The sequence below is a fragment of the Mixophyes fleayi genome, chromosome 1 (assembly GCF_038048845.1).
Source record: "Mixophyes fleayi isolate aMixFle1 chromosome 1, aMixFle1.hap1, whole genome shotgun sequence".
NCBI classification, from domain to species: domain Eukaryota; kingdom Metazoa; phylum Chordata; class Amphibia; order Anura; family Limnodynastidae; genus Mixophyes; species Mixophyes fleayi.
In genome coordinates, this window is record NC_134402.1 from 370,593,684 (window position 1) to 370,621,508 (window position 27,825).

At 39.6% G+C, this 27,825-nt stretch overlaps 1 protein-coding gene across 2 annotated transcripts in view; it reads left to right on the forward strand.

The window, feature by feature from the left end:
- The window catches only part of MARCHF3 (membrane associated ring-CH-type finger 3), a 169,154-nt gene extending 141,553 nt beyond the window's left edge, over positions 1–27,601 (forward strand). For both annotated transcript variants that reach the window (XM_075178905.1, XM_075178914.1), the window contains 2 exons: positions 23,730–23,939; positions 26,368–27,601. In XM_075178905.1, coding sequence (XP_075035006.1) covers positions 23,730–23,939; positions 26,368–26,526 — 369 coding nt within the window. In that variant the 3' untranslated portion in view covers positions 26,527–27,601. The remainder of the gene's footprint in view (positions 1–23,729; positions 23,940–26,367) is intronic.
- Positions 27,602–27,825: the final 224 nt, after the last annotated feature.

The following is a 27,825-nucleotide window of genomic DNA, read 5'->3' on the forward strand; positions in this document are numbered from 1 at the left end:
AAGGATTTATTAACCTGTGGTTTTTGGTACGGTTTGCAAACCTCTACACATCAGATGTAGTTTTCAGTCTCAATCCGCACTATCCTTCAAATAGGAGGCTGAAAATTGCTGTTTGCAAGCCCCTGATGCCAACCTGCATAGTAAAACTGGATGAGAAACATTTGGTTTTACCGATTACATCTATAGGAGCCCATTGGCCCCTACTGGTACCCCTGTTCAATAGGTACAAGTGTAATTTAATATGATTAAATAATTGTGCCCTCTGTTTAATTTACCTGTCTGAACCAAGTCTGTTCATTTAACTAAAAAGTGGCAGTTTAGCAAACTGCTTCCATGTATGAAAGGAGAGAGGAGAAAGCAGGGTGGGGGTTTTAAACCTTGCACTTTAAAAACATCCGCTTTGATGTGTGGTCTGCCCTTTAGTTAATTATATGAATTATGTACACCTTCCCAGAATAGGGAACAACAAATAAATGTAGGAATAGGATGGAGAGCAAATCTGGATTTGAAATCATACACTCTCAATGCCAAGGGACATTTCCCTATATATAAGAATGGGAAGTCACTGGTATTAAATAGATTAAGAATCCTGTGAAGATATCATACCATAGAGTACTTATTAAATGTGAAACAGAATATAAATACAGTATTTATATTCCTTCATGGTTGTTTTGTATTACTTTTATTTTCCAACCCTCCAGGAACTAATAACACATATCATCCACCAACCCTGCAGCCTGCACAATACTGCTGGCTGCAACACTTATCAGTGTGCTATTTATGTATAAATACTATTGCTTTTTAGCAGACATCAGAAAACTCCTTCAAGGATACAAGCGGCACTGCCAGTAAAAATAAAACATTTATTAGGTTAGCCCTCTTTCTGAAGATGTTTCATTCTTCTGTTGTTTCATTCAGTATGTGACTCACTGGCTTCAGGTTATTTTGCTAAAGAGATAGGTATTTAATATAACAGCACTGCAAATTGGTTTATTTTCCTTTAGCCTCGCAAAGAATACCATTTCTGATAAGAGGTTTGAGGGCAAAGGAATAATATTCTACCTTGTGTTGCCTGCTGTGTTAAGAGTAGGCTTGTTACCAATTTTAATTAATGTGTAGCCATTTGTCGACACTTTTTAAATATTATTTTGTTTAGGGTCATCCGGGTCACTTCCAGCCAGACAGTATGCATAGGTACACATGATTGATCATAACAATCCTTACTCAGCCTGTTTGGAAAGAGTTTCTAACCTTCATACTGGAAAACAGTATATGGAAAGTATCAAACATTTATATACACAAAAAATTACATTTTTGCATCATATGAATGTTAGTCTTCTGATGTCATTCTGTTTTGTACATTATTGCATAATTTTGTTACAAATCTAAGGAAATCATTATTAGGAAATAGGTGTACAATGGAGATTTTATGTCATCTCAGTGAGTCATTTTTTCTGAAAAATATTATCAATGTCTATTTTGTAATTATTGCAAGTTTGTCTATCCAGAGGTTTGATCCTTATGTCAATTTGTAGAAGAACTGGAATTTGGGTAAAATATGTTTGTTTTTATTTTAAAATCATATACATCCTTTATTGTGATATGTTTGACAAACGGATAATTTTTAAATAAAATGGTAAACATTTGTGGGGAAAAAAGCTTTACTGGGAACTGAGAGGAAAACATGCTGTAGCTAAGATTTAATTTTCTTAACTGAACTGAAAAAATTATAGCATCTGATTGGTCGCTATAGGTAACACCTCCTTTCCATCACAGTTCCCTGTAGCACAATTTTCTTAAATGTCCGCAATCATGCAACGTTATCATCATTAATCTTTATAATGATAACGGTTTAGTGTTTCGTTTATTATGCTGCTGTCTAGGTAGAGCAGCATGAACACGGTATTCTTATGAAATATGTCATAGTATCTAGTGTTTGTGTGTTGTATATGTATCTGTGTGTGTGTGTATATGTGTGTATATATATATATATATATATATATATATATGTATATTTGACAAAGGGGCAGTTTGCCACACAGACCTTTAGAGGAGAGATTAATAATTGCTCTGGCAGTCTGCAGGCTCATGTTGCAGACAGGGTTAAAACGCCACACTTCTCTACACACAGAACACAGGGTTACAGGTGGGCCACATGGGTGTAAAGGTTCAGCTAGTTAGTGCTTGGGAGGAAGCATAAATAGCTGCTTTGTGTTGTGGGCGGGGCTACTGATGTCAGCCAGTGGCCGGTGACTAGTGAGGGGGCTGTGTTTCTAGCTGGCAGCAAGGTCGCTTAGGATTGTAAATACTTTTGTTTCATTAAATTGCTGAAACTACAAGAGTTGCTGTCTGTACCATCCGACACCTCTGAATACAGCAAAGTGATTCAGCAAACCTGTGTCAGCAGCATTTGTTTGGCATGCTTTTCACAAGAGATAAGATAGATATAGACTTAGATATTATAGAGGCGAGTGCATCCTAAGGAACATAATGGCAGAGATCCCATCCCCGGAACCTTTTCAGCTGCTGACAAGCGTGTGTCAGAGTAAAGGCAGATGAAACGAAATCTCAGGCAGCTGTCCAACCAGGTGTCCTCAACCCTGATACAGACCCCTTGAAAATCTCCATGTCTGGTGGCTGAGAAGTACTGCTCTCAGGGGGCTGTAATGTGACAGTTATGGAGCTCCAAATCAGAGACTGCCTTTTGAAGGGAGTGAGTATCCCTTTTACACTAGTGACACATGTGTGCTGTGAGCACCTGTATCACTGGTCTAAAAGGGAACCTGGCACTTGTACACTGTATTTGCATGCAGATAGCAATGAAATGCTCTACAAATGCTGCTGGCAGTTAGTATAGAAGTGACTGCCAAGCAGCCAGGTTTCACAAAAATCAGGACTCTAAAAACAATAACTACAACTTATGTGTCCAGAACCTTATACCCTAATGATCATAGCATATGTTCCAAAAACAGACGCATAACTTTCCATGCAAACCTATAGCAAAATATTAACGTCTTTCCTTCCTGTGAAGCTGTCTTTCCCATCAACACATATTATCGTATTTCCCCCAGCCAAACAGCTAATTTATTTTGTCTTTTCGTTTTAATCAGGCTCTAGGCAACACTAATGGATTTGCATTACTGGGGGTCAGCCCTTTAACAGAGCTTTAACCCAAAGCAGGTTAAAGCAAAACTGTAATTTCCCAATAGAATCATAAATGAAAATGGCAATTATTGTCATTTAAAGTAAAACATTGCAATGGAAGGTCACAGACAGACTTTAAAATCAGTTTATGGAATCAACTGAACGCTTCGACTTTTAAGTGACTTATATTAACCATACTGTCTGGCTACAAATTACACACCCACTCAAATAAGAAGCAGGACTTTCTAAAGGCCTGCTATTTTGTTCTGAATGCAAATATATGATTACTATTTTTGAAATACTATATAAATAATTCCAAGTGACTGCAAAAAAACAGCAAACTCATTGTTTGTCACATCTCATTTAGCTAGGTCACTTTAGCTGCACATTTGATAGTTGCAAGGTAACAAGTAAACTGTTTTTGGCCAATAACGTTGACATTTTTATTCTCTTTTATCACCCACTGCAGGGTTAAAGCGTTAATTTAATATTTTTAATCCTACACATAAAACAAACAGGACCAGTCCCTAAATATTTGTAGGTTAATAGTACATTCTACACTACCTAAATATGCTAGCTAAGACCATACTTACCAACTTTCTAGCGTTGGTGTCCGGGAGCCTCCCTGGCGCAGGTGGGTGTGTGGGGGGCGGGGCTCCAAAATTGCATCATTTTGGACTCACCCACGTGACGTAATGACGTAAACCGCGTCATTTTATAACAGGGGGTGAGGCCAAATGCTGTGATTCCCGGAGAATTGCGTCATTTTGGCCCTAATCCTGCCCAATTCTGTCCACTTCACTAGGAAGTGGGCAGATGCGGGAGATTTCCACACTCTCCCGGGAGTCCGGGAGACTCACCCGAAATGCGGAAGTCTCCCCCACATTCCGGGAGAGTTGGCAAGTGTGGAAAAGATATACTTATTTACATTTTTATTTCTCTGTTTTCTCTCCTCTTTCAAATGAGAGAGAAGGACAGATATAGCTGGCGTTATAGCAGTTACAAGTGGTCTCTTCTGCTGTGATTCTGTGAGGAGGAGGATTACTAGAGATGGTCACTGACCCCCGTGTTTTGGTTTTGGATTCGGTTTTGGATCTGGATTACCGTCGTGTTTTGGTTTTGGTTTTGGTTTTGCAAAACCGCCATTGCGTGTTTTGGTTTTGGTTTTGTTTGGTTTTGTTTTGCTATTTTTTGGGAAAATCCATGTTTTTGGGCCTAAATTAACCCAATTTAGTGCTCCAACTGTTTTAGAGACAAGTAATCTAATTGTTGAGGTAATAAATCATCCAAAAAAACAGTTTAATTCTTCGTTGGTAGGCCTATTCTACACACAAAACAGATTGTCTTCCTCTCCATCTATGCATATTGGCAATGCAGCCATCGTCTTTGAATGTATATTACACCCTACACTTATAGTTAAATATGTAAAGAAATGGAAAAAGCCAGTTTGGTTTCTGTCTCTCAAGGCCCCCCTCCACTTGTATAAAATACCAAAAAATTCAGCCATTATAGACTGTACAATATTAATTGACATGGAGAAAGCCAGTTTGGTTTCTGTCTCTCTAGGCCCCCCTCCACTTGTATAAAATACCCAAAAATTCAGCCATTATGGACTATACAATATTATGAAAAATGGACAAAGCCAGTTTAGGGTCACTCTGTCTATGACACCCTACCCTTAAGGATAAATTGCCCTAACAGCAGCCTTTCAAGATGGTATGTGATATGGAAATGCCACAAGTCCCTTTCCTCTTTGGGGGTAGATTGCACCCTACACTTACATAGAAAGTTTTAAAAAGATGTTATCGGCATCATCTTCAGCTTAATCCTCACCCTCATCAGTGTGTACGTCATCATCACAGACTATCAATTCATCGCCGCTTGAATCCGCCATTAGAGAACAGTCAGTGCTTGGATGTCTTGGATGGTGAAGGCCTTCCTCGTGGAAGATGTAGTTCATTTTTATAAACATCATTTTCTCCACATTTTTGGGAAGTAACCTTCTACGGCGATCACTGACTAAGTTCCCTGCTGTGCTGAACACTCGTTCAGAGTACACACTGGAGGGTGGGCAGCTTAGGTATTGCAAAGCAAGTTTTTACATGGGTTTCCAAATGGCCTGCTTTTCTTCCCAGTAAGGAAAGGGACTGTCTGACATTTCCATATCAACTACCTCTTGAAAGTAATCCTCCACCATCCTTTGCATGTTTATACTCATATTGGATGGAGTTATGGGCAAAGTGACACATTTTTTTGAAAAATCCTTCAAACCAGCCCAGATGTTAAATTGTTCTCGTCTGCCCCCTGTGTCTTCCCTGCTTCTTTTTTGGAAATTTAATTTTTTACGAGCAACAGCTTGAGAAAGTGAAGGAGGACACGTCGTCAAGCCGAGGCCCAGTTCAGCGGCCAACTTGCTGAGCAATAGCTCCTTGCAAAAGTTCACATCTCGCTCATTTACAAGTAAAGACTCAATGTAGGTTTTAAACCTTGGATCAAGCACAGTGGCCAAAACGTACTGATCCGAGTTCAAGATCTTAATAACTCGAGGATCATTGTGAAGCGAATTAAGTACTTGATCGACAAGGCCAACATACTTTGCTGAATTGCTTGCTTTCAGCTCCTCCTTCATTTTCTCAAGCTGCTTTTCCAATAGTCTAATTAAAGGAATGACTTGGCTCAAAATAGCAGAGTCTGCACTGACCTCACATGTCACAACTTCAAATGGTTTCAGCACCTTGCACAGCACTGAAAGGATTCCCCACTGTGCAAGAGTGAAATACATCCCCCCTCCTTTCCCAATGTCATGACTTGTGCAATATGCTTGGATGGCTTTGCGCTGTTCCTCCATCCTCTGAAGCATGTACAGGGTGGAATTTCACCGAGTTACCACCTCTTGCTTAAGTTGGTGGCAGGGCAAGTTAAACTGCTCTTGGAGCTGCTGTAATCTCCTACATGCTGTGGCTGAATGCCTGAAATGGCCTGAAATTTTACGGGCCACCGAAAGCATCTCCTGCACCTCACGGTTATTTCGTAGGAAGCTCTGCACCACCAAGTTGATGGTGTGAGCAAAACAGGGAATATGTTGGAAATCACCCAGCTGTAATGCTCGCACTATATTGTTGGCGTTATCTGAAATGACATACCCTGGGGAGAGTCCGAGTGGTATAAGCCATGCATCAATCACATCTCTCAGTTTGCGTAACAAATTGTCAGCCGTATGCCTGTTAGTGAAGCCGGTGACACAAAGAGTGGCCTGCCTGTGACAAATGTTACGTAGTGGTGTACATGCTGCTGCTGTTCCTGCTGGTGAAGGTGAATGACCAACCCAGTGGGCTGTCACAGTCATATAGTCTTTGGTTTGGCCACTTCCACTTGTCCACATATCTGTGGTTAAGTGAACAGTGGGCAGAATGGCATTTTTCAGCGCAATCTCTACATTTTTACACACTTTTTGGTATAGTTGTGGAATAGCTTTACGGGAGAAATGGTGTCGCGATGGAATTCTGTAACGCGGACACAAAACCTCAATTAACTGTGAAAAACCAGCTGCGTTTATTGTGGAGATTGGACGCAGATCTAACACTAACATTGCAGCCATGGCGTCTGTGATTCGCTTGGCGACTGGGTGACTGCTGTCATATTTGCTTCCCCTCGCAAATGATTGTTTCACAGTTAATTGCTGAAATGTAGGACTGCTCATTTTATTCACCTGCCTCTGGGATGACGATTCACCCCCAGCAGCAGCAACAGCAGCAGCAGGACTAACGCTTTCTTCAGAGGAATCAATAATAGTGCCGGAGTCATCCAGCCTTAAGTGGGATGCCGGGCTAACTCCGAGCGCTACTGAGGATATTGATGAGGATGGTGTGGTGGGTGTATTTTGTAGCCGTCGGTATGTCGGTGAGCGGAGGGTCTTAGCTGATGAGGGAGTGCTTGTATTCTTTTGGGAAGAACTTTCAGCTTTTCCCAACACTTTGCCATGAACTCTCGTTAAATGGCGTAACATAGACGAGGTTCCAAGATGGTTAAGGTCCCTCCCTCGACTGACTGTGGCTTGACATACACTACAAATGGCTATACAATTGTTGTCTGGATTTGGGTAGAAATAATTCCACACATAAGAAGTGGATTTTTTTGTTTTATGCCCAGGCATGACAATGGCCTTTTTCTTGTTACGTGCCAGAACTGCTGCCACTGGGGCAGGACTTACACAAACAACCTCATCCTCATCAACATCCTCATTAGCGCCCTCGTCGCCTACACAAATCTCCCCCTCATCCTCTTCTAATTCCAAAGTGGCATCCTCAATTTGGGTATCACCGGCTACACTCGGGCTATTAAAGCACACATCAGCAGAATGCTCACGATTAGACATCCCACTGTTGGATGGACTCTCCACAGGGATTGTTGTCATTTGTGAATCAGAGCAAATATTCTCCTGTAATGCCTCACTGTTATCTTGCAGCTCGGCTTTGACGCGTAACAGTAGTTGTGCACCAATTGTAGGCTGGGTAACTTTTTGGGATCTGCCACTAATAGCCAAAGGTGAAGGCCTCATTCTCTCTTTGCCACTGCGTGTGTAGAATGGCATGCTTGCAATTTTTTTTTTATCGTCACTTAACTTTTGCTCAGTTACACTTCTTTTTCGCTTCAATACAGTAAAATTTTTTTGGGTTTTTGTTTTTTGCACTAATTTGAAAACACTCTGTTGTTTGACATCGCCTTGGCCAGATGACGTACTGGGAACACTAACATCAGGACTGGTGACAGAACCTGGTTGCTCATTCAGATCATATGTGGACTGCTTTGAATCCATTCTGAGCGCAAACCACTGGGGAGTGCTAAAAATTATTTAGTAGATTCTGCTGACAGTTATGACTTTTGACAGCCAGAAATATTAATGCACAATTAGGGAGGACACCCCAAAAGCACTGAGGAGTGCTAAAAATTATTTAGTAGATACTGCTGACAGAAATGACTTTTGACAGCCAGAAATATTAATGCACAATTAGGGAGGACACCCCAAAAGCACTGAGGAGTGCTAAAAATTATTTAGTAGATTCTGCTGACAGTTATGACTTTTGACAGCCAGAAATATTAATGCACAATTAGGGAGGACACCCCAAAAGCACTGAGGAGTGCTAAAAATTATTTAGTAGATACTGCTGACAGAAATGACTTTTGACAGCCAGAAATATTAATGCACAATTAGGGAGGACACCCCAAAAGCACTGAGGAGTGCTACAAATTATTTAGTAGATACTGCTGACAGATATGACTTTTGACAGCCAGAAATATTAATGCACAATTAGGGAGGACACCCCAAAAGCACTGAGGAGTGCTACAAATTATTTAGTAGATACTGCTGACAGATATGACTTTTGACAGCCAGAAATATTAATGCACAATTAGGGAGGACACCCCAAAAGCACTGAGGAGTGCTAAAAATTATTTAGTAGATACTGCTGACAGATATGACTTTTGACAGCCAGAAATATTAATGCACAATTAGGGAGGACACCCCAAAAGCACTGAGGAGTGCTAAAAATTATTTAGTAGATACTGCTGACAGAAATGACTTTTGACAGCCAGAAATATTAATGCACAATTAGGGAGGACACCCCAAAAGCACTGAGGAGTGCTAAAAATTATTTAGTAGATTCTGCTGACAGTTATGACTTTTGACAGCCAGAAATATTAATGCACAATTAGGGAGGACACCCCAAAAGCACTGAGGAGTGCTAAAAATTATTTAGTAGATACTGCTGACAGATATGACTTTTGACAGCCAGAAATATTAATGCACAATTAGGGAGGACACCCCAAAAGCACTGAGGAGTGCTACAAATTATTTAGTAGATACTGCTGACAGATATGACTTTTGACAGCCAGAAATATTAATGCACAATTAGGGAGGACACCCCAAAAGCACTGAGGAGTGCTACAAATTATTTAGTAGATACTGCTGACAGATATGACTTTTGACAGCCAGAAATATTAATGCACAATTAGGGAGGACACCCCAAAAGCACTGAGGAGTGCTAAAAATTATTTAGTAGATACTGCTGACAGATATGACTTTTTACAGCCAGAAATATTAATGCACAATTAGGGAGGACACCCCAAAAGCACTGAGGAGTGCTACAAATTATTTAGTAGATACTGCTGACAGATATGACTTTTGACAGCCAGAAATATTAATGCACAATTAGGGAGGACACCCCAAAAGCACTGAGGTGTGCTACAAATTATTTAGTAGATACTGCTGACAGGTATGACTTTTGACAGCCAGAAATATTAATGCACAATTAGGGAGGACACCCCAAAAGCACTGAGGAGTGCTAAAAATTATTTAGTAGATACTGCTGACAGATATGACTTTTGACAGCCAGAAATATTAATGCACAATTAGGGAGGACACCCCAAAAGCACTGAGGAGTGCTACAAATTATTTAGTAGATACTGCTGACAGATATGGCTTTTGACAGCCAAAAATATTAATGCACAATTAGGGAGGACACCCCAAAAGCACTGAGGAGTGCTAAAAATTATTTAGTAGATACTGCTGACAGATATGACTTTTGACAGCCAGAAATATTTATGCACAATTATGGGGGACACCCCAAAAGCGCTGGGGAGTGCCAAATATGAAGAAAAAATAATAAACCTCTATCCTCCTCTCTGCACTAGCGATTTTGGTTAGAGCAATTGCAAGAACAATATTGTATTCTCTGTCCCTGCTCTAATTAGCCTATGACTACACCCTGCTCTCTCCCTCTGTCAAATGGCGATGGATTGCTGTGGAGGCGTGTATTTATAAAGTTGAAGTATCGCGAGAACCGAGCCCCGACGACGTCACAATGACGTTCGGCCTCGATTTGGATTCGGAACGGGCGGGAGAGTACCGAGCTGCTCAGCTCGGTACTCGGATACCCAAAGTTCGGGTGGGTTCGGTTCTCGGAGAACCGGACCCGCCCATCTCTAAGGATTACAAAAGTTTTTTTCAGTTTTACCAGAAAATGATCTAGGCAAGAACACTGCTGTTTTGTTTCTAATTTATATCAGTGGTGGGGTGGGGTGTTATACACTTTTTTAATATTTGAAATGCTATTGGAATAAACAGAACATACATGGTGTGCAATCTTAAATAAAACAACAAAAAAATACTTGCTAGCACATGGCTTAAAGTTTACATATTTTAAATAGAATATTTGAAATGTGAAAGTCTTTAATATAGGTCCCCTGACTCTGCAGAGCCATCCCCATGTGAGCGGAGTGCCCCCAAATCTGTCCATCAAGTAAAAGGTTATAACTCTACAAAACCTTTATAGCCATGCTGTTTGCCATTATTTCAGCCCAGCAGATTTAATTAGCCTTTGCGATTGCTTCTCCTGACCCTGTCTTTTATGTGTCTCTGGAAAGGAAGGTCTGTACTATTTCATGCAATTCTCTGCAGTGCTGCATAGCTGCAGTTCCTCTGTACCATCATTTCCCTACAGCTATTACCTATCGGACTATTGCTTGCCTTGTTTGTTTTCCTTTACTGAGATGATAATAAAAAGAAAACTTTTTCTAGATTTTCTTGCAATAGCTAGAGAGGAGAGATAAATAAATAAATAATATCCTTCATACATTTACTTTAAAATACTTGATAGTCATGAATAATAATACATTGGCTCATCTCTTATCAGCTGGGTACACACTACAAAATTTCCTGACCAATGTGTTATCTACAACGATTGTACTAACTACTGGGGAAAGAAAAAGTCACGATCAGCATGCCGATGCATACATCAGCATGCCTACACACTATACATGTTTTAAAAGATTTAAACTCAGATCTGTGCTCTTCAGCTATCATAACCATTGGCTTAAAAGATCATGACTCTGTAAACTCTATGGAGATCTTGAATGTGAGTGTATACACACTGCAAGATTGGAACAACATTGGAACGAGATTTATAGTTCTGCTGAAAAACAAAATGGAATAACGATCGGTACTTTGTAATCACTATCGTTCATCGTGTAAGTATACACACTAATGCGATATTGGCCCAAACGGTTGTTTATTGCTCGATTGACCCAATAGTCTGCTGAAAAACCTGTAGTGTGTACCCAGTCTTACTGTTTGTTCAGTTCCTGTCACTGAATGCTGCACACAGCCAAAGCAGGAGCTGCACAGTAACAATGAAGAGAGCAGAGCTGCATGCAGATGCTTTTCAACATAGTGCTGAGTGGTAGGTAAGGAACATTTAATATAAATCAGCCTATTTCTCCCAGACCAGCATTAGCACCAACTTAATAGCATACACATTTAATACAGAGCCCCTATTATGTCATTAATAGCTCCCACCAGTAAGCCCCCACAAAAGTCCCAACATTGATTATTGTTTATTTGTATAGCACCATCATAAATAAAATAGAATATTGACCCAAAACACACACCAATCCCCAAATAACAATACGGGACACATCAGTCCCCACATAACATTATTACCTCCTTAGTCCACCGAGTATAGTAACAACGCCTTCTGCTTAACACACTTTCCAACTCTGTATACTGCTGTGGTAGGAAGTAATGCATCGGTAAGTTTCCGCTGGAACCTAGGCTGTGAGAGGGCTGAGTGGAGGGATGGACAGGGAATGTAGGTAGGTGAGAACTATGAAATTTGGGAAAGTATATTGTAAAAATGTTGCCATTTTTCTCGACTACCAGTTTTGCAATATGGCGACTTGCAGTTTTGCAATCTGTTATCTTTTTTATGTTTTTCTGAGAAAGCATAACCTAGTGTTCAACACGTTTTCAGACTAGGTTTTATCTATTAGAATGTTATTGTTTTGGTGGAGTGCCTTTGGGTGGTACATTTTTAGAGAAATGTATATTTTGTTTTTACAATTTTGCAGACACATTTAAAAGATGGGAAATTTCATAATGTTTTGCATGCTAACTAGAAATCTCTAATTTTGGTAGGTGTCAAACATGTGGCACAATATGGCTGACTTTCCTCTTACTTTTTTCCCCCCATGAATGTCAGGTGAATGATCCATATTCATCCAAACAGCAAGTGGTATAAATAACTTTTTTAAAAAAGCGTTGTCCTCTCCCAAAAGCCCTACCAGCACTAGTGGTTAGAGCTTAGGCTGGAAGCGGCAAAATTTGGGGATCCTCCCAAAAAAGCACTAGGCTATGACAGACTGGGCTGGTGGTGACACTATAACATGGAAGACCACAGCGTGGGGTCTCCCTGTCATAACATCACTCTGGCCTAGCCTGGATCTGGGGAGAAGAGATTTAAATGACTGGGAGGTGCGGACTGAACAGGGGACTGAGTGGGTTGGTTGTGGGGACTGAGTGGGTTGGTTGTGGGGACCGAGTGGGATGGTTGTGGGGACTGAGTGAGGTGGTTGTGAGGACTGAGTGAGTTGGTTGTGGGGACTGAGTGAGGTGGTTGTGGGGACTGAGTGGGATGGTTGTGGGGATTGAGTGGGATGGTTGTGGGGATTGAGTGGGAAGGTTGTGGAGATTGAGTGGGATGGTTGTGGGGATTGAGTGGGATGGTTGTGGAGATTGAGTGGGATGGTTGTGGGTATTGAGTGGGATGGTTGTGGAGATTGAGTGGGATGGTTGTGGGGATTGAGTGGGGTGGTTGTGGTGACTGAGTGAGGTGGTTGTGGGGACAGAGATGAATATGGGGACTATATTTTGTTGTCTGTAGTTCAGGGAGCATAAGTGGAAAAGACAAATTAAAATATACAAAAAACTATCTTTGCATGGTAACTTTTAACCGGCCACCTTAGGTAAATGCCCCATTGTCCAATATGACACTTTCTAGGAGACTCCAAAAGTAGAGACCTCCTGCACCACCAAGAGAGCAAGTTGAAAAAAATGAATACAAAGTGTTATTTTCTTTTCTTCACAATACTGCATATTATTAAAGCATCAGTTTTGTTTACTTTATACACAAAGTCTTGCATTTATCCTTTTTACTCGTGTCATCTATATTTTATTGACTATCCCAAGTAACCGTTACATAGTTTTTACACAGCGCCACATTTGATCAAATCCACATTTTTTTCACCTTTGGTTTTCGGATCAAGATGATAACATACAAAGTAGTTCTGTCATATCTGTTTTTATTACACATAAAATATTCAATAAACACAGGCACAGAGAGCCAGTGCTGCCCAAGGTCAGGGATTAACATTTCACCTGACATTGAACATGTATCTAATTATTGTTTATCTGGTGCTGCAAGCACAGTGATGAATTCTGGAATATTTTCATTATAAGCTTGATAGAAACGCATACATAATTGTGCTAAACTATTGCAGATTCAAAGCTCTGTTCAAGTCAGTGTTACAAAGCAGAATTGCAGGATATTTCCCTGTATATATCTGTAACAAGTTGTTACCTCTTGCATATGGGGTGACTGGTTTGTACACGGTTTAAAAACATATAAGCAATGCAATATATATGAGTAAATGTTCATTTATCAAAAGTATAATATTTAAACTAGTCTTATGTATAAATTTCATTGTTCTGTTTGTTTGTCTGGCTACCCCTACACTGATCAGGATGAAACCAACTCGTGGTGGTCCATTTGGATCCTGGCCAGGTTTTAGGGGGCTTAGGGTCCTGGTCGGACATCCCGTTGGTGAACGCTGGGCAGAACTTTGACCCAGAGAGCCTGTTCTGAGCCACTGGATGGATTTGAATGAAAACTTCACAGACTGGTAACATTGGATCGCAGAAGACATACTAGGGGGTTGAGTTTCCGGTCGGGCCTCCTGTTGGTGTGTGCTGGACAGAACTTTGACCCAGGGAGACTGTTCTGGGCCTTTCACTGGATGAATTTGGATGTCATTTAATATAAAAACAAAAACGACACTGGACTGTCACCTCATGGGTGTATTGGAAAAGCTGCTTAGCTGCTAATTATTTTTAAAATGTCAGTTACATCCAACTCATTGATAGCTTAATAACTTGAAGATTTTAACCCGGGCAACGCCTGGTACTTCAGCTAGTAAAGTATAAATTAATAAATGGTTTATTTAGAGTTGCTGTACCAGTTTCTTGATGTTGATTATTTGTGTAGTATATCAAGAATCAGTTGTTAAGTTTTTAATGATGCCCACATTTACAGTGATCTGCCCATTGATTATCTTCTGAGTGACCAAACCAGGGAGTAATTTGACCATACGTGCATGGCCAAATTGCAAAGTTCTGCTTGTTCTACAGCTGGGACAGACAATCTCATTATAGTGTTTATCTTCCCCTGTTCTTTCATGTTGAACAATGACCCAAACACCTAGAGAGGTTATATTGGCATTTTATATGTGACTGGTAAGGCCTCATCTTGAGTACTTTGTACAGTTTGTGAGGCCCTGTCACCCAAAAAGACATTAATAAAATAGAAACAAATCAGAAAATGGGTACTAAAATAGTGCATGATGTATTAGGATAGACTTGAATATCTCAACATGTACAGCTTGGAGTAGAAAAGGGACAGAGTGGATATGATCAAAATTTTCAAAGATATTAATATAGTTCAGGAAAGCATTATCTTGAAAAATAAGAAGATTTTAAAAGTAAAAAATGTATAACTTCAATGGACAGACATACGACTATTGGATTAAATAAAAAATAGTACAAAAAAGAGACTATACGAGGTGGACCTGACGGTTATTTTCTACTGTCATATTCTATATTTCAAGATCTACATTTCCACATTATCTCATTTATATAATCTAGTTCAGTGATGGGCAAGACGATATCCTTCAAGGGCCGCAACTTCGGCACCTTCACATCACTCATCCCAAAATATATCCACATACCCACCTGCTCCAAACTATCACTACATGCTCTTAGACCCCAATTGTCACACAATGTTCTGACATCAGCAAATGTATTCCAAAACTCCCCCACATGCCTCCAACCACTCCATAGACCTCTTTGCATTTCCCCACAGACCTTCTTACAGCTCTCCACAGACCTCCTTACAGCTCTCCACAGACCTCCTTACAGCTCTTCACAGACCTCCTTACAGCTCTCCACAGACCTCCTTACAGCTCTTCACAGACCTCCTTACAGCTCTCCACAGTCCTCCTTACAGCTCTCCACAGACCTCCTTACAGCTCTCCACAGACCTCCTTACAGTTCTCCACAGACCTCCTTACAGCTCTCCACAGACCTCCTTACAGCTCTCCACAGACCTCCTTACAGTTCTCCACAGACCTCCTTACAGCTCTCCACAGACCTCCTTACAGCTCTCCACAGACCTCCTTACAGCTCTCCACAGACCTCCTTACAGATCTCCACTGACCTCCTTACAGCTCTCCACAGACCTCCTTACAGCTCTCCACTGACCTCCTTACAGCTCTTCACTGACCTCCTTACAGCTCTTCACAGATCTCCTTACAGCTCTCCACAGACCTCCTTACAGCTCTTCACTGACCTCCTTACAGCTCTCCACTGACCTCCTTACAGCTCTCCACAGACCTCCTTACAGCTCTCCACAGACCTCCTTACAGCTCTCCACAGACCTCCTTACAGCTCTCCACAGACCTCCTTACAGCTCTCCACAGACCTCCTTACAGCTCTCCACAGACCTCCTTACAGCTCTCCACAGACCTCCTTACAGCTCTCCACAGACCTCCTTACAGCTCTTCACAGACCTCCTTACAGCTCTCCACAGTCCTCCTTACAGCTCTCCACAGACCTCCTTACAGCTCTCCACAGACCTCCTTACAGCTCTCCACTGACCTCCTTACAGCTCTCCACTGACCTCCTTACAGCTCTCCACTGACCTCCTTACAGCTCTTCACTGACCTCCTTACAGCTCTTCACAGATCTCCTTACAGCTCTCCACTGACCTCCTTACAGCTCTCCACTGACCTCCTTACAGCTCTCCACAGACCTCCTTACAGCTCTCCACAGACCTCCTTACAGATCTCCACAGACCTCCTTACAGATCTCCACAGACCTCCTTACAGCTCTCCACAGACCTCCTTACAGCTCTTCACAGACCTCCTTACAGCTCTCCACAGACCTCCTTACAGCTCTCCACAGACCTCCTTACAGCTCTCCACAGACCTCCTTACAGCTCTCCACAGACCTCCTTACAGCTCTCCACAGACCTCCTTACAGCTCTCCACAGACCTCCTTACAGCTCTCCACAGACCTCCTTACAGCTCTCCACAGACCTCCTTACAGCTCTCCACTGACCTCCTTACAGCTCTCCACAGACCTCCTTACAGCTCTCCACTGACCTCCTTACAGCTCTCCACTGACCTCCTTACAGCTCTTCACAGACCTCCTTACAGCTCTCCACTGACCTCCTTAGAGCTCTCCACTGACCTCCTTAGAGCTCTCCACTGACCTCCTTACAGCTCTCCACTGACCTACTTACAGCTCTCCACAGGTCTCTTTACAGCTCTCCACAGACCTCTTTACTGCTCTCCATACACTCACCTGCATAGGTCATCTCTTGTTATAGAATATTACCTGCCTGAAAGCCTTAGGGCTTTTCAAATGTATAGAAACATATAGCAATCAATCAGAAATTAGCTTTCAAAGATGTGTATTATTAAGCTTAATATATATATATATATATATATATATATATATATATATATATGCAGCGCAACTCCCTGGATACCTACACTCCTAATATGCCTGTGGTTTCATAGAGTAGAGTCCCCGGGACAGATTTACATTTTTTCGTCCCTAGGTGACAATTGCTGTGCACCCTCTCCCTGTACATTGCTACAAAGCCAGAAATAAACACCAAATTACAAACCAACAGCTGGGACTTAAAGGACATCCTGTAGCCCCTGCCGTCGTAGCCCTGGGCCCTTGTAGGATTTCCACAAATCCAGACCTGAGAATTCCCACTTTCAATCAAGGGGTGTGTTTTTTTGATTGGCACAGGTGTTTCCAAAATCTCCATGAAAATTGTGCATGTATATTTCAAAATGTTACAAATAGCTCCTTCACGTGAAAGAAATGTAACTTTATAGACAATGCTACAGATTTGGAGCATACACTTGTTACATTTGCTCATCTATGTAATAAAGATGTTGTTGGTTATTTACTAATATTGGTGGACAATAAATATCCACTAATCAGCAATTAGCTATAGTCATGCCATGCAAGTTAGACTAAAAAGCAAAAATCTTGTTGTTTTCTATGAGTTACTGTCCTTGTGTGCTTTTGCACCTATGTTAGGTGCGTACTTCCACTGTCCACGTTGACTTCCTTATGTCGTCTCGCTGCCTCTCATTCATTACTTCACTCTCTATATTTGTTACTAATCCTGTGCTGCTAGATTGCAGTTTGCATTGTCTGCATCAGAAACACTGTCTAGCAAGGCAAGCTCTCTGTGAAAATGGAGAGTATTAAATGGACATGAATACATTACACCTGTATGAATGGAAAAGGTTAACTAAGCATATTTTTTTTCCTATATTAAGTATTCGGAATCCCTCCTCCATGAATCCTGCATATTAGCAAATGACTTCATATTGTCTAGTAAATGTTTGTAAATCAGTTACTCATTTATCATCATCAGCTAAGTCAATAATCAGCCTCACTCATCAACTTTAAAACCTATTTTTACATGTTGAGTTTCTGTGGAAGAAAATGATAAATACAGCGTTCACTATCAATAACAGAAACAAATCTATATAAATTAGTAATTATTATTATTTATCTTCAGTAAATAAAATTAGTATTTTACCATAGTCATGTGTTGCCTGCTTAACATGGTTTCATTAAATTGTGCCATACTATGAGAACCAAATTTGACATATAGTCCTACAATATTCTAAATCATTGTGACTTATTTTTATTTTATTTTTTTATTTTTAAAGAGGAAAACTCCTTTAATGACTTCCCTTACAATAGTAATCTCCAGGTCTCCTACCATTTGTTGTAGTTAGTAGGGTCCCACCACTTTTGTATAGCTGGCACCTATGCCATTCACCTCTGGCACTCTCCATAACAAGGGTGATCTTGACACTTCAGCTGTAAAGCTTTCAATTGGTTATATGTAAGTGCAGGGTCACTGCTAATTACAGTTGCAGGACACAACAAAATAGTATTATTGATATTTTTTCTTATGGGATCATAACTATGTCAATATAGGTGGTGAATTAGAGTTTGCAAACTTCTGGCAATACTATTAGGCACTGACTCGAGTTAAATTTGTCTGCTTATATTTAGAGTTGCATTTTGCTTAGGCCCATCTCAACTCTTAATGCAGACAACACATACCTAATGTGCAAGTTAGAAGTTGCACAGCAAGTGTAGAAGGTTTTTGTAAGCAGAAAAGTATGCTTACAAAACACTCTATCCCTAAATATGTCTGCATCTCAGGAGGGCATGGTTTGCTTTTGTCTCCATGACCTTCCTGTACTGCGCTTGTACGTAAATGTCGCTGACCTGCCTCTTGAAGTGCAAGGGGCCGCAACTGTTAGATACATGTAACTTAAAATACTTGAGCAAGTCATGCACATGTGCAGTGCAACAAATTTTACACAACATGCAAAATTACAACGCACAAGTACACTAGCATCTAACTCTAAATCTAGCCCGCAATCTACCATACTGTATAAGAGAATTTCATAGTCATACATGACAAATAACTGTCATGGGATTGTGAAATGTGTGTTGACATCATTCTGATTTAGAAATGTTTTTGCTCTTGTGCACAATGTTCTTAATGCTTTGTCATTTCATTTGTCTTGTGCTTCTCAGTACACTCAGGCTTTAAGGGATCCCTGCACTTAATTTCAGTGCTTTTCTCTTAATTAAAGAACTCCAATTTGGGAGATGATAATGGCTTCACTTACGGTTATAGCTCTAATGAGATTCTTTAGTGTTATAATTAGAAATGAATTTTTGTACTTTGCTTCTATCCAAGTATTATATAATTGTGTATAGTGGCTATAATGAATCTGCACAAACACTTTGAAATATTACTCTAGATGAACATATTTGCCCATAGGGTTTGTGTGACATTTTAATTGGTGAATGAAACTTTAGATATCCAACTATTTTGTCATCTGAATCAAATACAAAGCTGCAAAATAATTATGTTCTTTGTAAACAATGCATTGCCTTATGCGTTGTGGTAAAGTGTTTTATGTGTCAACTGTGATGATTTTCATAAGTGTCATAATATATAATATAATCGTAAAATATTTATGTTATTGGCAAGACAAGCATATTAAGCGTGTAATAAGCCTGTTCCTAAGACATTGTAATGTCACATAGTAATGACAAACATTTTGAGTGATTGACACAATGCAAAGTTTGGGAAATTTATACATACAGCTCATGGCAGGAGAGTAACTTATAATCGTCAAACCCCATAGCAAAATTTGGGGGACAAGTGGCAATACTTGTCCATCCACTTTTGAGGTCCCACCTTTTCTGAGCATGTGTGGGGGTCGGCAATAGACTGAACTGATAGCCCAACGTGTGCTTTACTGCACATGAGCCAGCCTATGCACATGCCCAAACTAGAGAGGGACAGGTCAGGCAACTTTCAAGAAATAATTAGTGTCTGTGGCTCGATCACTTATAAATAGCTTATTTTATGAATTTATTTAAAGGAAATAGCGCAGGGAGCTTATTTATATAATTGCAGATGTACTGGTTTTGTTGTATCCTTTGGCACTTTGTATAGGAAATGCATTTTTTTCTGAGGTATATGATGCAATAAGCATTTGTTTGAGGAGTCTGTTGTGTAGCTTCAAAAGGAAGTCCTCATTAAGGCTAATTAAGTCTATTCATGTAACCAACATGTCCTCTTTAGTCTAAATGCACTACAGGAGGTTGATACTGGCGTTCCTGAGTGGCCTATTGTCCAGAATGTTAAAACCTGTCTAAGCATTGTAAACAGCACGTGATGTAGGATATCACAGATAAGTGTAAATTTTGTTAAGTATAAATTTCATTTAAATCCATGTTTGGGGAAACATATTGCATCCTGATACTAAAAATAACTCAGATTCTTGGGGCCAGCACAGAGTTCAGGGGACTGGCTTACCCCCTGCTAGGCTGTGCCCAAAACTGTATAAAACAGCACTGGTTTTTTACTGATATGGAGCATTATTGCTCCATCTGACTTTTTGATCACTGGTACCTTCAACTAGTGTGAACAGTCCTTGTCAATACACTTGAGCTAAATAAACATCACTTGCTTCAAGACCTGCTTGATAACTTCTTCCCTGCTGCAATTTCCTGTGACCTACAGATTAGACCCAATTGTTATCCGTTTCTGGCTGTTCTGAGGTTTGGACCCAGCTTTCCAGTATCACCGATCTGCCCGCTACCCAGCAGCTCTGGCTAGATTGATAGGCCAGGGAGGATCCATTCACAGCAATTCTGATCTATAGGAAGAGGTCAGGGATATTAGCCCAGGTGCACCAGCAAGGGGGTACACTAGCAGCAACAGTTACCCAGAAGGAACGTGGTTCTGGATGCCGTTAAGGAATCCAGTGATGGCAGCAGCTTAAGCCCTTCCTACTGCGGTTGGAGGGCGCAATTGGGATAAAATAAGGGAACGGTGGCAAAGTAAGCCGGTTCCCAGCAACAACAGACAGAGTGGCATAGGTCCATCCTTTCAGTGTCCAACACAGTGATCCAAGCAGACAGCTATCCAGAAGGTAGTTTGGGTCCAAAGTAAAGGTCAAGGCAGGCAGCAATCCAAAAAGTAGTCTAGGTCCAAAGCAAAAGTCAGGGCAATCAGCCGTCTAGAGATCAGAGTCAGAGTCCAAAGCAGAGATCAAAACCTGAATCAGTAGAAGATACACTTATAGCAGACCTCGCACAGGAACAGCACAGCAGCTCTGAGCTCACTATGAAGAGCAGGGAGCCACTCATGAGTCTCATAATGAACTGGTTTGTGAATTGATTATCTATTGGTATGTTCTGAATATAGTTTACGTTTTTCTTTTCATCTGTACTGTTGTTCATCTCAAATGTTATAATTCTAGATTTGCTGTATAGGTTGCTGTCATCTGAGCAGATTGTTACTTGTGTTTATCAGCAGACAATCCATGGATGCTTTAAGGGCCTGATTCATCAAGGCATGCATACTGAGCGTATCCTGCGTTTTTGGTTTAAAATGCACGTATTTATTCTTTGCGCTCACCTCAGTTCATCAAGGCGTACATCTCAAGATACTGGCGCTGTTGAATTTGGGTGTAAGTCTGATGTCCTCTACTACACAAGAAGCTGCACAATACATCCAAAGCCTATGTGGATTATAAATTTGCAAAAGAACACACAGGAAAAAAATATAATTAATGCAACCAGTTAATAAGAAAGGCAATAATGATCAAACAGTAAAAAGAGCAGGTTTTTTTTAACATTTTTTTCTTATGAAATACATTATTAGGATGCTGTTTATATCTACTGAACATAAAATACTTTTTTACAGTTGCTCTTGATTGCAAACACATGTTATAGCATGCACACAAGACTGTCATTACTAGTGATCAGGACTTAGACTAGCCCTGTAGCTGGAGCAAGAGATACAGCAGAAAAACAAGTAACTTTGCAATGCCCAGAGCTTGATTCAGACGTGGCTGCGTGTGCTTGAGTTTGGCACGCCCTTACTGTACATTGACTACAGCAAAACGCCACTTCCCTGCCCCGTTCATGCCCCAAAATCGCAGGTGGAAGTAAGTGTCCTTTGCGTTCAAAGACGGAGTAGACAGGGCTGTGTTTACTAGTGTATCTGTCTGGTTCTGGGCATGCGCTGAGTGATTTTGCGTATACGATACGCTCAAAATTGGCAGATAAGTGCCTTGATAAATCAGCCCAAGAATAGATACATGTTAACATTAAGGGAGTAGTCCATCCTTTATACATTTTTAAAAGTCCCACCACTTCATTAGGACCCCCATATTGGTGATAATTTATTAATTAGACTTGTCTATCGAAGAATTCCAGAGATAATTGTGTGGTCTCCAGACTGTGCATGCTGTTTAACAACATGAATCTCTGATGAATTTGCAAACTACATATATAATTTAATATATTTCTATAAGCTTCTATGACTCTTCTGATTAATTGTAAAATGCTATATATAACAGCACATCATAACATTACTCCACTATAACATGCTATCATATCTTAAGTCTGAGACAGTTGACCATTACATTTCTGGTATTCACTTTCTTTGAAGTACTGCTTGTGAATGGTTTTTGTGATTTTTATTGTGACTTTTACTGTTCACTATATTATTGATATAAAAACAGATTCATTTACTTGACCTGAAGCAGGACAGTCTTAAAATTGGCTAATAGTGGAACTGCCTGATCTGTCTATTTCTTATTCTGAAAATAAATTAATAGCAATAGTGACATCTGGTGGCAGCAACTAATATATGCATATATACAGTAGTAGTAGTAAAATGTGTGTGGGTTAGGGCTGTACGTACAGTAGAGCTGTAATGGGTATTAAAAGTAGTGATTGTACATCCAGTTGGCTTAAAACCCTCTGTCAGTCATTCCTCTTCCATTATTGTAGGTAAAATCCAATAAAAAACTTAATAAAGTGAATTGAAAGATATTTCTATGCTGCCTCTGAATAGTGCTGTAATTCAGTATAATTAATGATCACATGCGGGGCAGCATGTCATATACAGTGGAACAACAACTAACATAGCTATAGTACTATATTTTTGAGCTGCAGACCAATGTAAAGCACAAATAGACAAGTCATGCTCCTTGGATAGATCAGATTTCTTTACTCTTTACTCCTGTTATCTCATCTAACCACAGGCACCAATGAGCATTATTGATCCTACTTTCAGTCTAGTCACCAACGTTGTAAAAGTTGAGAAATATTTTCCCAGAGAATTAGTGCACCCACAAACAGAATTCACTTTTAGGTTTTCATAAGTTACTTTAAATTTAACTTGAATCAAAGTCCAACTTGCTGTCACTTTAGGGCCACACCATTTATTCATTGATAATTTTCTTCTAAAACACTGCTCAGTTTAGCGTCATTTAGGTCTTCATTTGATCATGAGAGAGTGATGGGACAACAGGGCTGATTTTATTACTTTTCTCCTTTTGTGTTTGAATCTTTTTATTTCGTTGGTCAAAGTGCAGTTAGGAATGTGCTTTCCTGCCAAAGTGCATCTCAATGAAAGTATTTTACACCTGTGCGCAAAATTAGCATACTCATGCGTCTAATCCGAACTCAGCAAGGAATGCCTCTGATTCGTCCAACTGCTCGCATCAGAAGTTCAAACTTTTACTTAGACACCTCCGTCAAGGCCCAAAAAACCCTTACCCATAAAACCCAGTGCATTTGTGCAAAAGTAGTCACATGATGTCACAAAACAGCATTTGCATTGCACTTTCGAAAATGAGTGTGCATAATTATATGTATTGGTTGAAAATTGGGTAGTGCAAGCAGTGTAAGCAAATTATATTTTACCATACAGAGAATATTCTTCTACAAAATGACAGGAGAAACAGTGAAATAGATTAATATAACCCTATTTACCATTGAATACTGGATTTTTGCTCAGCAATATTGTCTTTTTGTTTTCATTCTGTAGTGGTTGCGGAACCCTGGACCACAGCATGAGAAGAGGACGCTGTTTGGAGACATGGTGTGCTTCTTGTTCATAACACCGCTGGCCACCATATCAGGATGGCTATGTCTTCGAGGTGCAGTGGATCATCTGCACTTCAGTAGCCGACTAGAAGCAGTTGGACTTATTGCACTCACTGTTGCACTCTTTACTATTTACCTCTTTTGGACACTTGTGAGTATTTCATGTGTGACCTTTTTATCATCTATCTGTGTCTGAAAAATTATGTAATTCAGAAGGTTAATGAAGAAAAAGCAAAATTACATAAAGGAACATAGACAGGAAGCAGTGAAAAGTCAGGGATAATGTATTATTACTATTATTATTATTATTACTATTACTATATATTATTATTACTGTATTATTATGTAAACATATATTAAGTCAAAGAATAATAATGAAATAAAGAAGTGGAAAGTGTCGAATCAAACACAGACTCTTTCAGGGTTATATATGGTTTAACATTCTGCCTAGACACATTCTCCCACACAGAAATATATGTGTCCACACACATATACACACACACATATACACACACACATATACACACACACATATACACACACACACACATATACACACACATATACACACACATATACACACACATATACACACACACACACACATATATACACAGACTTATACACACATACCTTTTTCCTTGCTGGTTTTCTGAACATTCTGGATTTGGGATTTCCAGGTAAAAGATCTCATACCTGTATATATATTGCAGATGAACTGTACTTCATTGCCTATAGTGTTAAAACTAGTTGTTAAAACAATTTGTTTACTCAGAATATCTTTGAGAAGTTGCTCATTTCAATATGCCACATTTCTTTGAAAGCCTATTTCACATCTCCAACCACTGATCAAAAAATATCTGCTGTGTTAGTAGCACACAGTACGAGGCAACATAGTTGTTGTTTTTTATCTTCTTCATTTGTTTATATATCACATTTGTTTAACAAAGCAAATAATCAGATAAAATGTTTTCAGATTGCCATATTATTTCCAGTTCCCTTAGTACAGAGCCTGACACTACCAGTATGCATAACTGATACAATTTAGTATAATATACTAGTTATCACTTTCATATGTACAAACAGATTATTCTTACACAGAGTTAAAAATAATTTTCAGGGGGTAGACAGGCAAATATTCCGATTGTTCTTATTACAACATTCCTCACCTATGTGATTGACAGTGTTTCAGTTCTCCTCACACTTACATTTTGGTTCATTTTGCTGACATACTACATACTTTTTGTGGTTTTGTTCCTGACTTTTTACATTTTTGTACATTTAATATGCAGTCAAATAATTGCATAATAAAAATTGTGTATTTTTCACAGAAATTGTTACCAATTAGCATTGCAAATTTACAAGCATCCAGATTCACACCCTGGCACAATGACAGTATGAACTCATGAGAGGTCTAACATCTGTCCATTGTCTCTTACCCCGTGCTGTGTTCACCAGGAGGAAACATCTGTTGATCACTAAGACTGATGCAATGGACGCAGCATGTTGTGTCAGTGTCCTCCCAGTGAATGCAGCGCAGGGTAATAGACCACTGGAGGATGTCAAGAGCGACCCTGCTGTTCATGCATTAACAGGTTGGTCCGACATGATGATAGCCCAGGAATATAGCTGTGAAGATCTACAAGAGTTTACTGAAATGTGAGAATGGAATCCTTTGCTCTACACAGTTATTATCTGGATGAAAACAGTGAAAACTTCACTAGTTCCAGAGTACCAGAGTTGTGGGAAAAGATCTAAGCTCCCTTTCCATAACGGATGTAATCACCAACATTGGAAACAAATACTTTTCACTAACTACACATTAGTCTGTGTGGAAATTGAGCAGACACTGTTAAAGGGAAGACATACCCTATTTCCACCTGATGTATTGTTTTCTTTTTTTTTTTATTATTATAATCATTTGTTAAAAAATATCCTATACATTTTAGTAGCATGAGATACCATAAGCAGAGAATCTCATTTCTCTCCCATATTTGTATTTATTAACATATATTGGTGCTTCAACTGAGGGGGAAAATGCACCAGTCACAGATTCCCAATGAAGGTAGAGGTAAAATGAGATTTCGGGGTAAATGTATGAAGCTCCGGGTTCTTCAACACCCGCGAGTTCGGCGTCTTCAGCGCTGAAGACGCTGAACTCGCGGGTGTTGAAGAACCCGGAGCTTCATACATTTACCCCTTCATCTGATTTGGCCATCTGCATATGTGACCAGATTGAACTGTGATCCTGGCACGTTCGCCTCCAGTGACTGGTCCGAACCACTGAAGCTTGTTAGGGCAGATGGAGGATGACCACACATACATATGCAGATAACGTTCATCTTCCTACTACATTTCCTGTCATGCCCGATACTGATCCCATTCATTTTTAAAGGATCATTTTCTGGCATTGCTGTCATTTTGGGGCCAAACACTGCAAAATTGTGCAAATTGCTTATATAGACAACCCTTGTATAACCACAATTTTCAATTACAGTATGTTTTGCTCAGTAACTGTCTTCTTACAGAATTACATCTGTAAATTATAAATCTGATTTTTTCATCTTGCTTTTTTCCAGGTGTCATTTAGATACCACTGTAGATTATACAATGAATGGCGTCGGACCAATCAGAGGGTTATTCTGGTGATCCCTAAATCGATCAATTTACCTTCCAATCAGCAGTCATTACTGGGTCTGCACTCACTCAAACGGAATTCAAAAGAGACTATAGTGTGATGAGAGATCATCTAGGACTTGTCTTGCAGCAACATGCACTGTAGCACTATCTCTCTCTGTTCTATCACTTGGACTTCATTCAGAGACTGTTAACCCTTAACCTGGATATGTAATCTCCATTTCCGTTTTAATTTAAGCAATGAATGCTGCAATTATGTATTTGCTAACTTGCCAAACATGTTCATTTTACCAGTGGTATCTTGCATACCCTTCTGAAATACAGCAGCCTTTACCTTTTTGTTTTGTTATCTTATGACATTTACAGTTAAAGTACACTTTTTTACTCCATATTTTTATTTACAAGTCCTTTTTTTATAGCAGTCTAAAGTTAGATGTAATTTAAAGTGTACCTATTGCCTACTGTTGTGGGCTTAACCAATATTCACATGAAAGCAGCCCTTTAATATCACTGTTTACCCCAGTCCTAGTGATGTCACTAGTTACTAGTGAATTGATTGGCTGTATATTGGTAAGCTCCACAAAATGGCTTCCTCCACTGTGTGTAAGCAACAGGTACTCTTTGAATATGTCGGCTCGTATTCAAAGTGAAGGCATAGGAATTTAGCACAATAGTTTTCTCCAGTGACACATGACAATATGCAGTCATTTTTGTTTTTAGTTTATTTTTATTTTTTCAAGACATTTTGTACAGATATATTTATGGTTTCTAAAATATTTTTTTAAAACAACTATTTTTTCCAAGCCTTGCATTTAAAGGATAAGTGGATATAAATTATTCTAACATTGATCTCTTTGGTCCCTTTCATTGTTCTCTTTGGTTGTACTGCTGAAAGTTATGATCTTGCTTCTGATTGGACAGTGTTCCACAAACTCTTGCTCATAAAAAAAAAAAAAAAAAGTGAGAGACATTTTTATCTAAACAAGTCTACTCATTAACCCTTTCACTGCGGGAGTGCTTTATATCCTGTCATTATTCTTTGTCACAGGCACTGTCTGGGATATGGATACACAGAGGAAATAAACATTGTGAGCAGTTTTTAAACTATTTTGCGTATACATTATGAGTTATTATAAGATTGTACATTATTTAAGTAATAAATTCTCCATAAAATGATTGAACTATGTCCTTGTTATTGTATTTTACAAAAAAAGACCCAATTTAAAATACAAATTCTAATTTCAAAAGCTGAATTTATTGTGACCCAAAAGTAAAAGGAAACTTTACCCTGGACATTATCTGCCTGGAGTCATCTTGAGCGATGGTATCTACAGTGCTGAAGGCACGAAAAAGAATATAAAACACACTGAACTTTTTTGTTTTTTATACAATGCATTCCT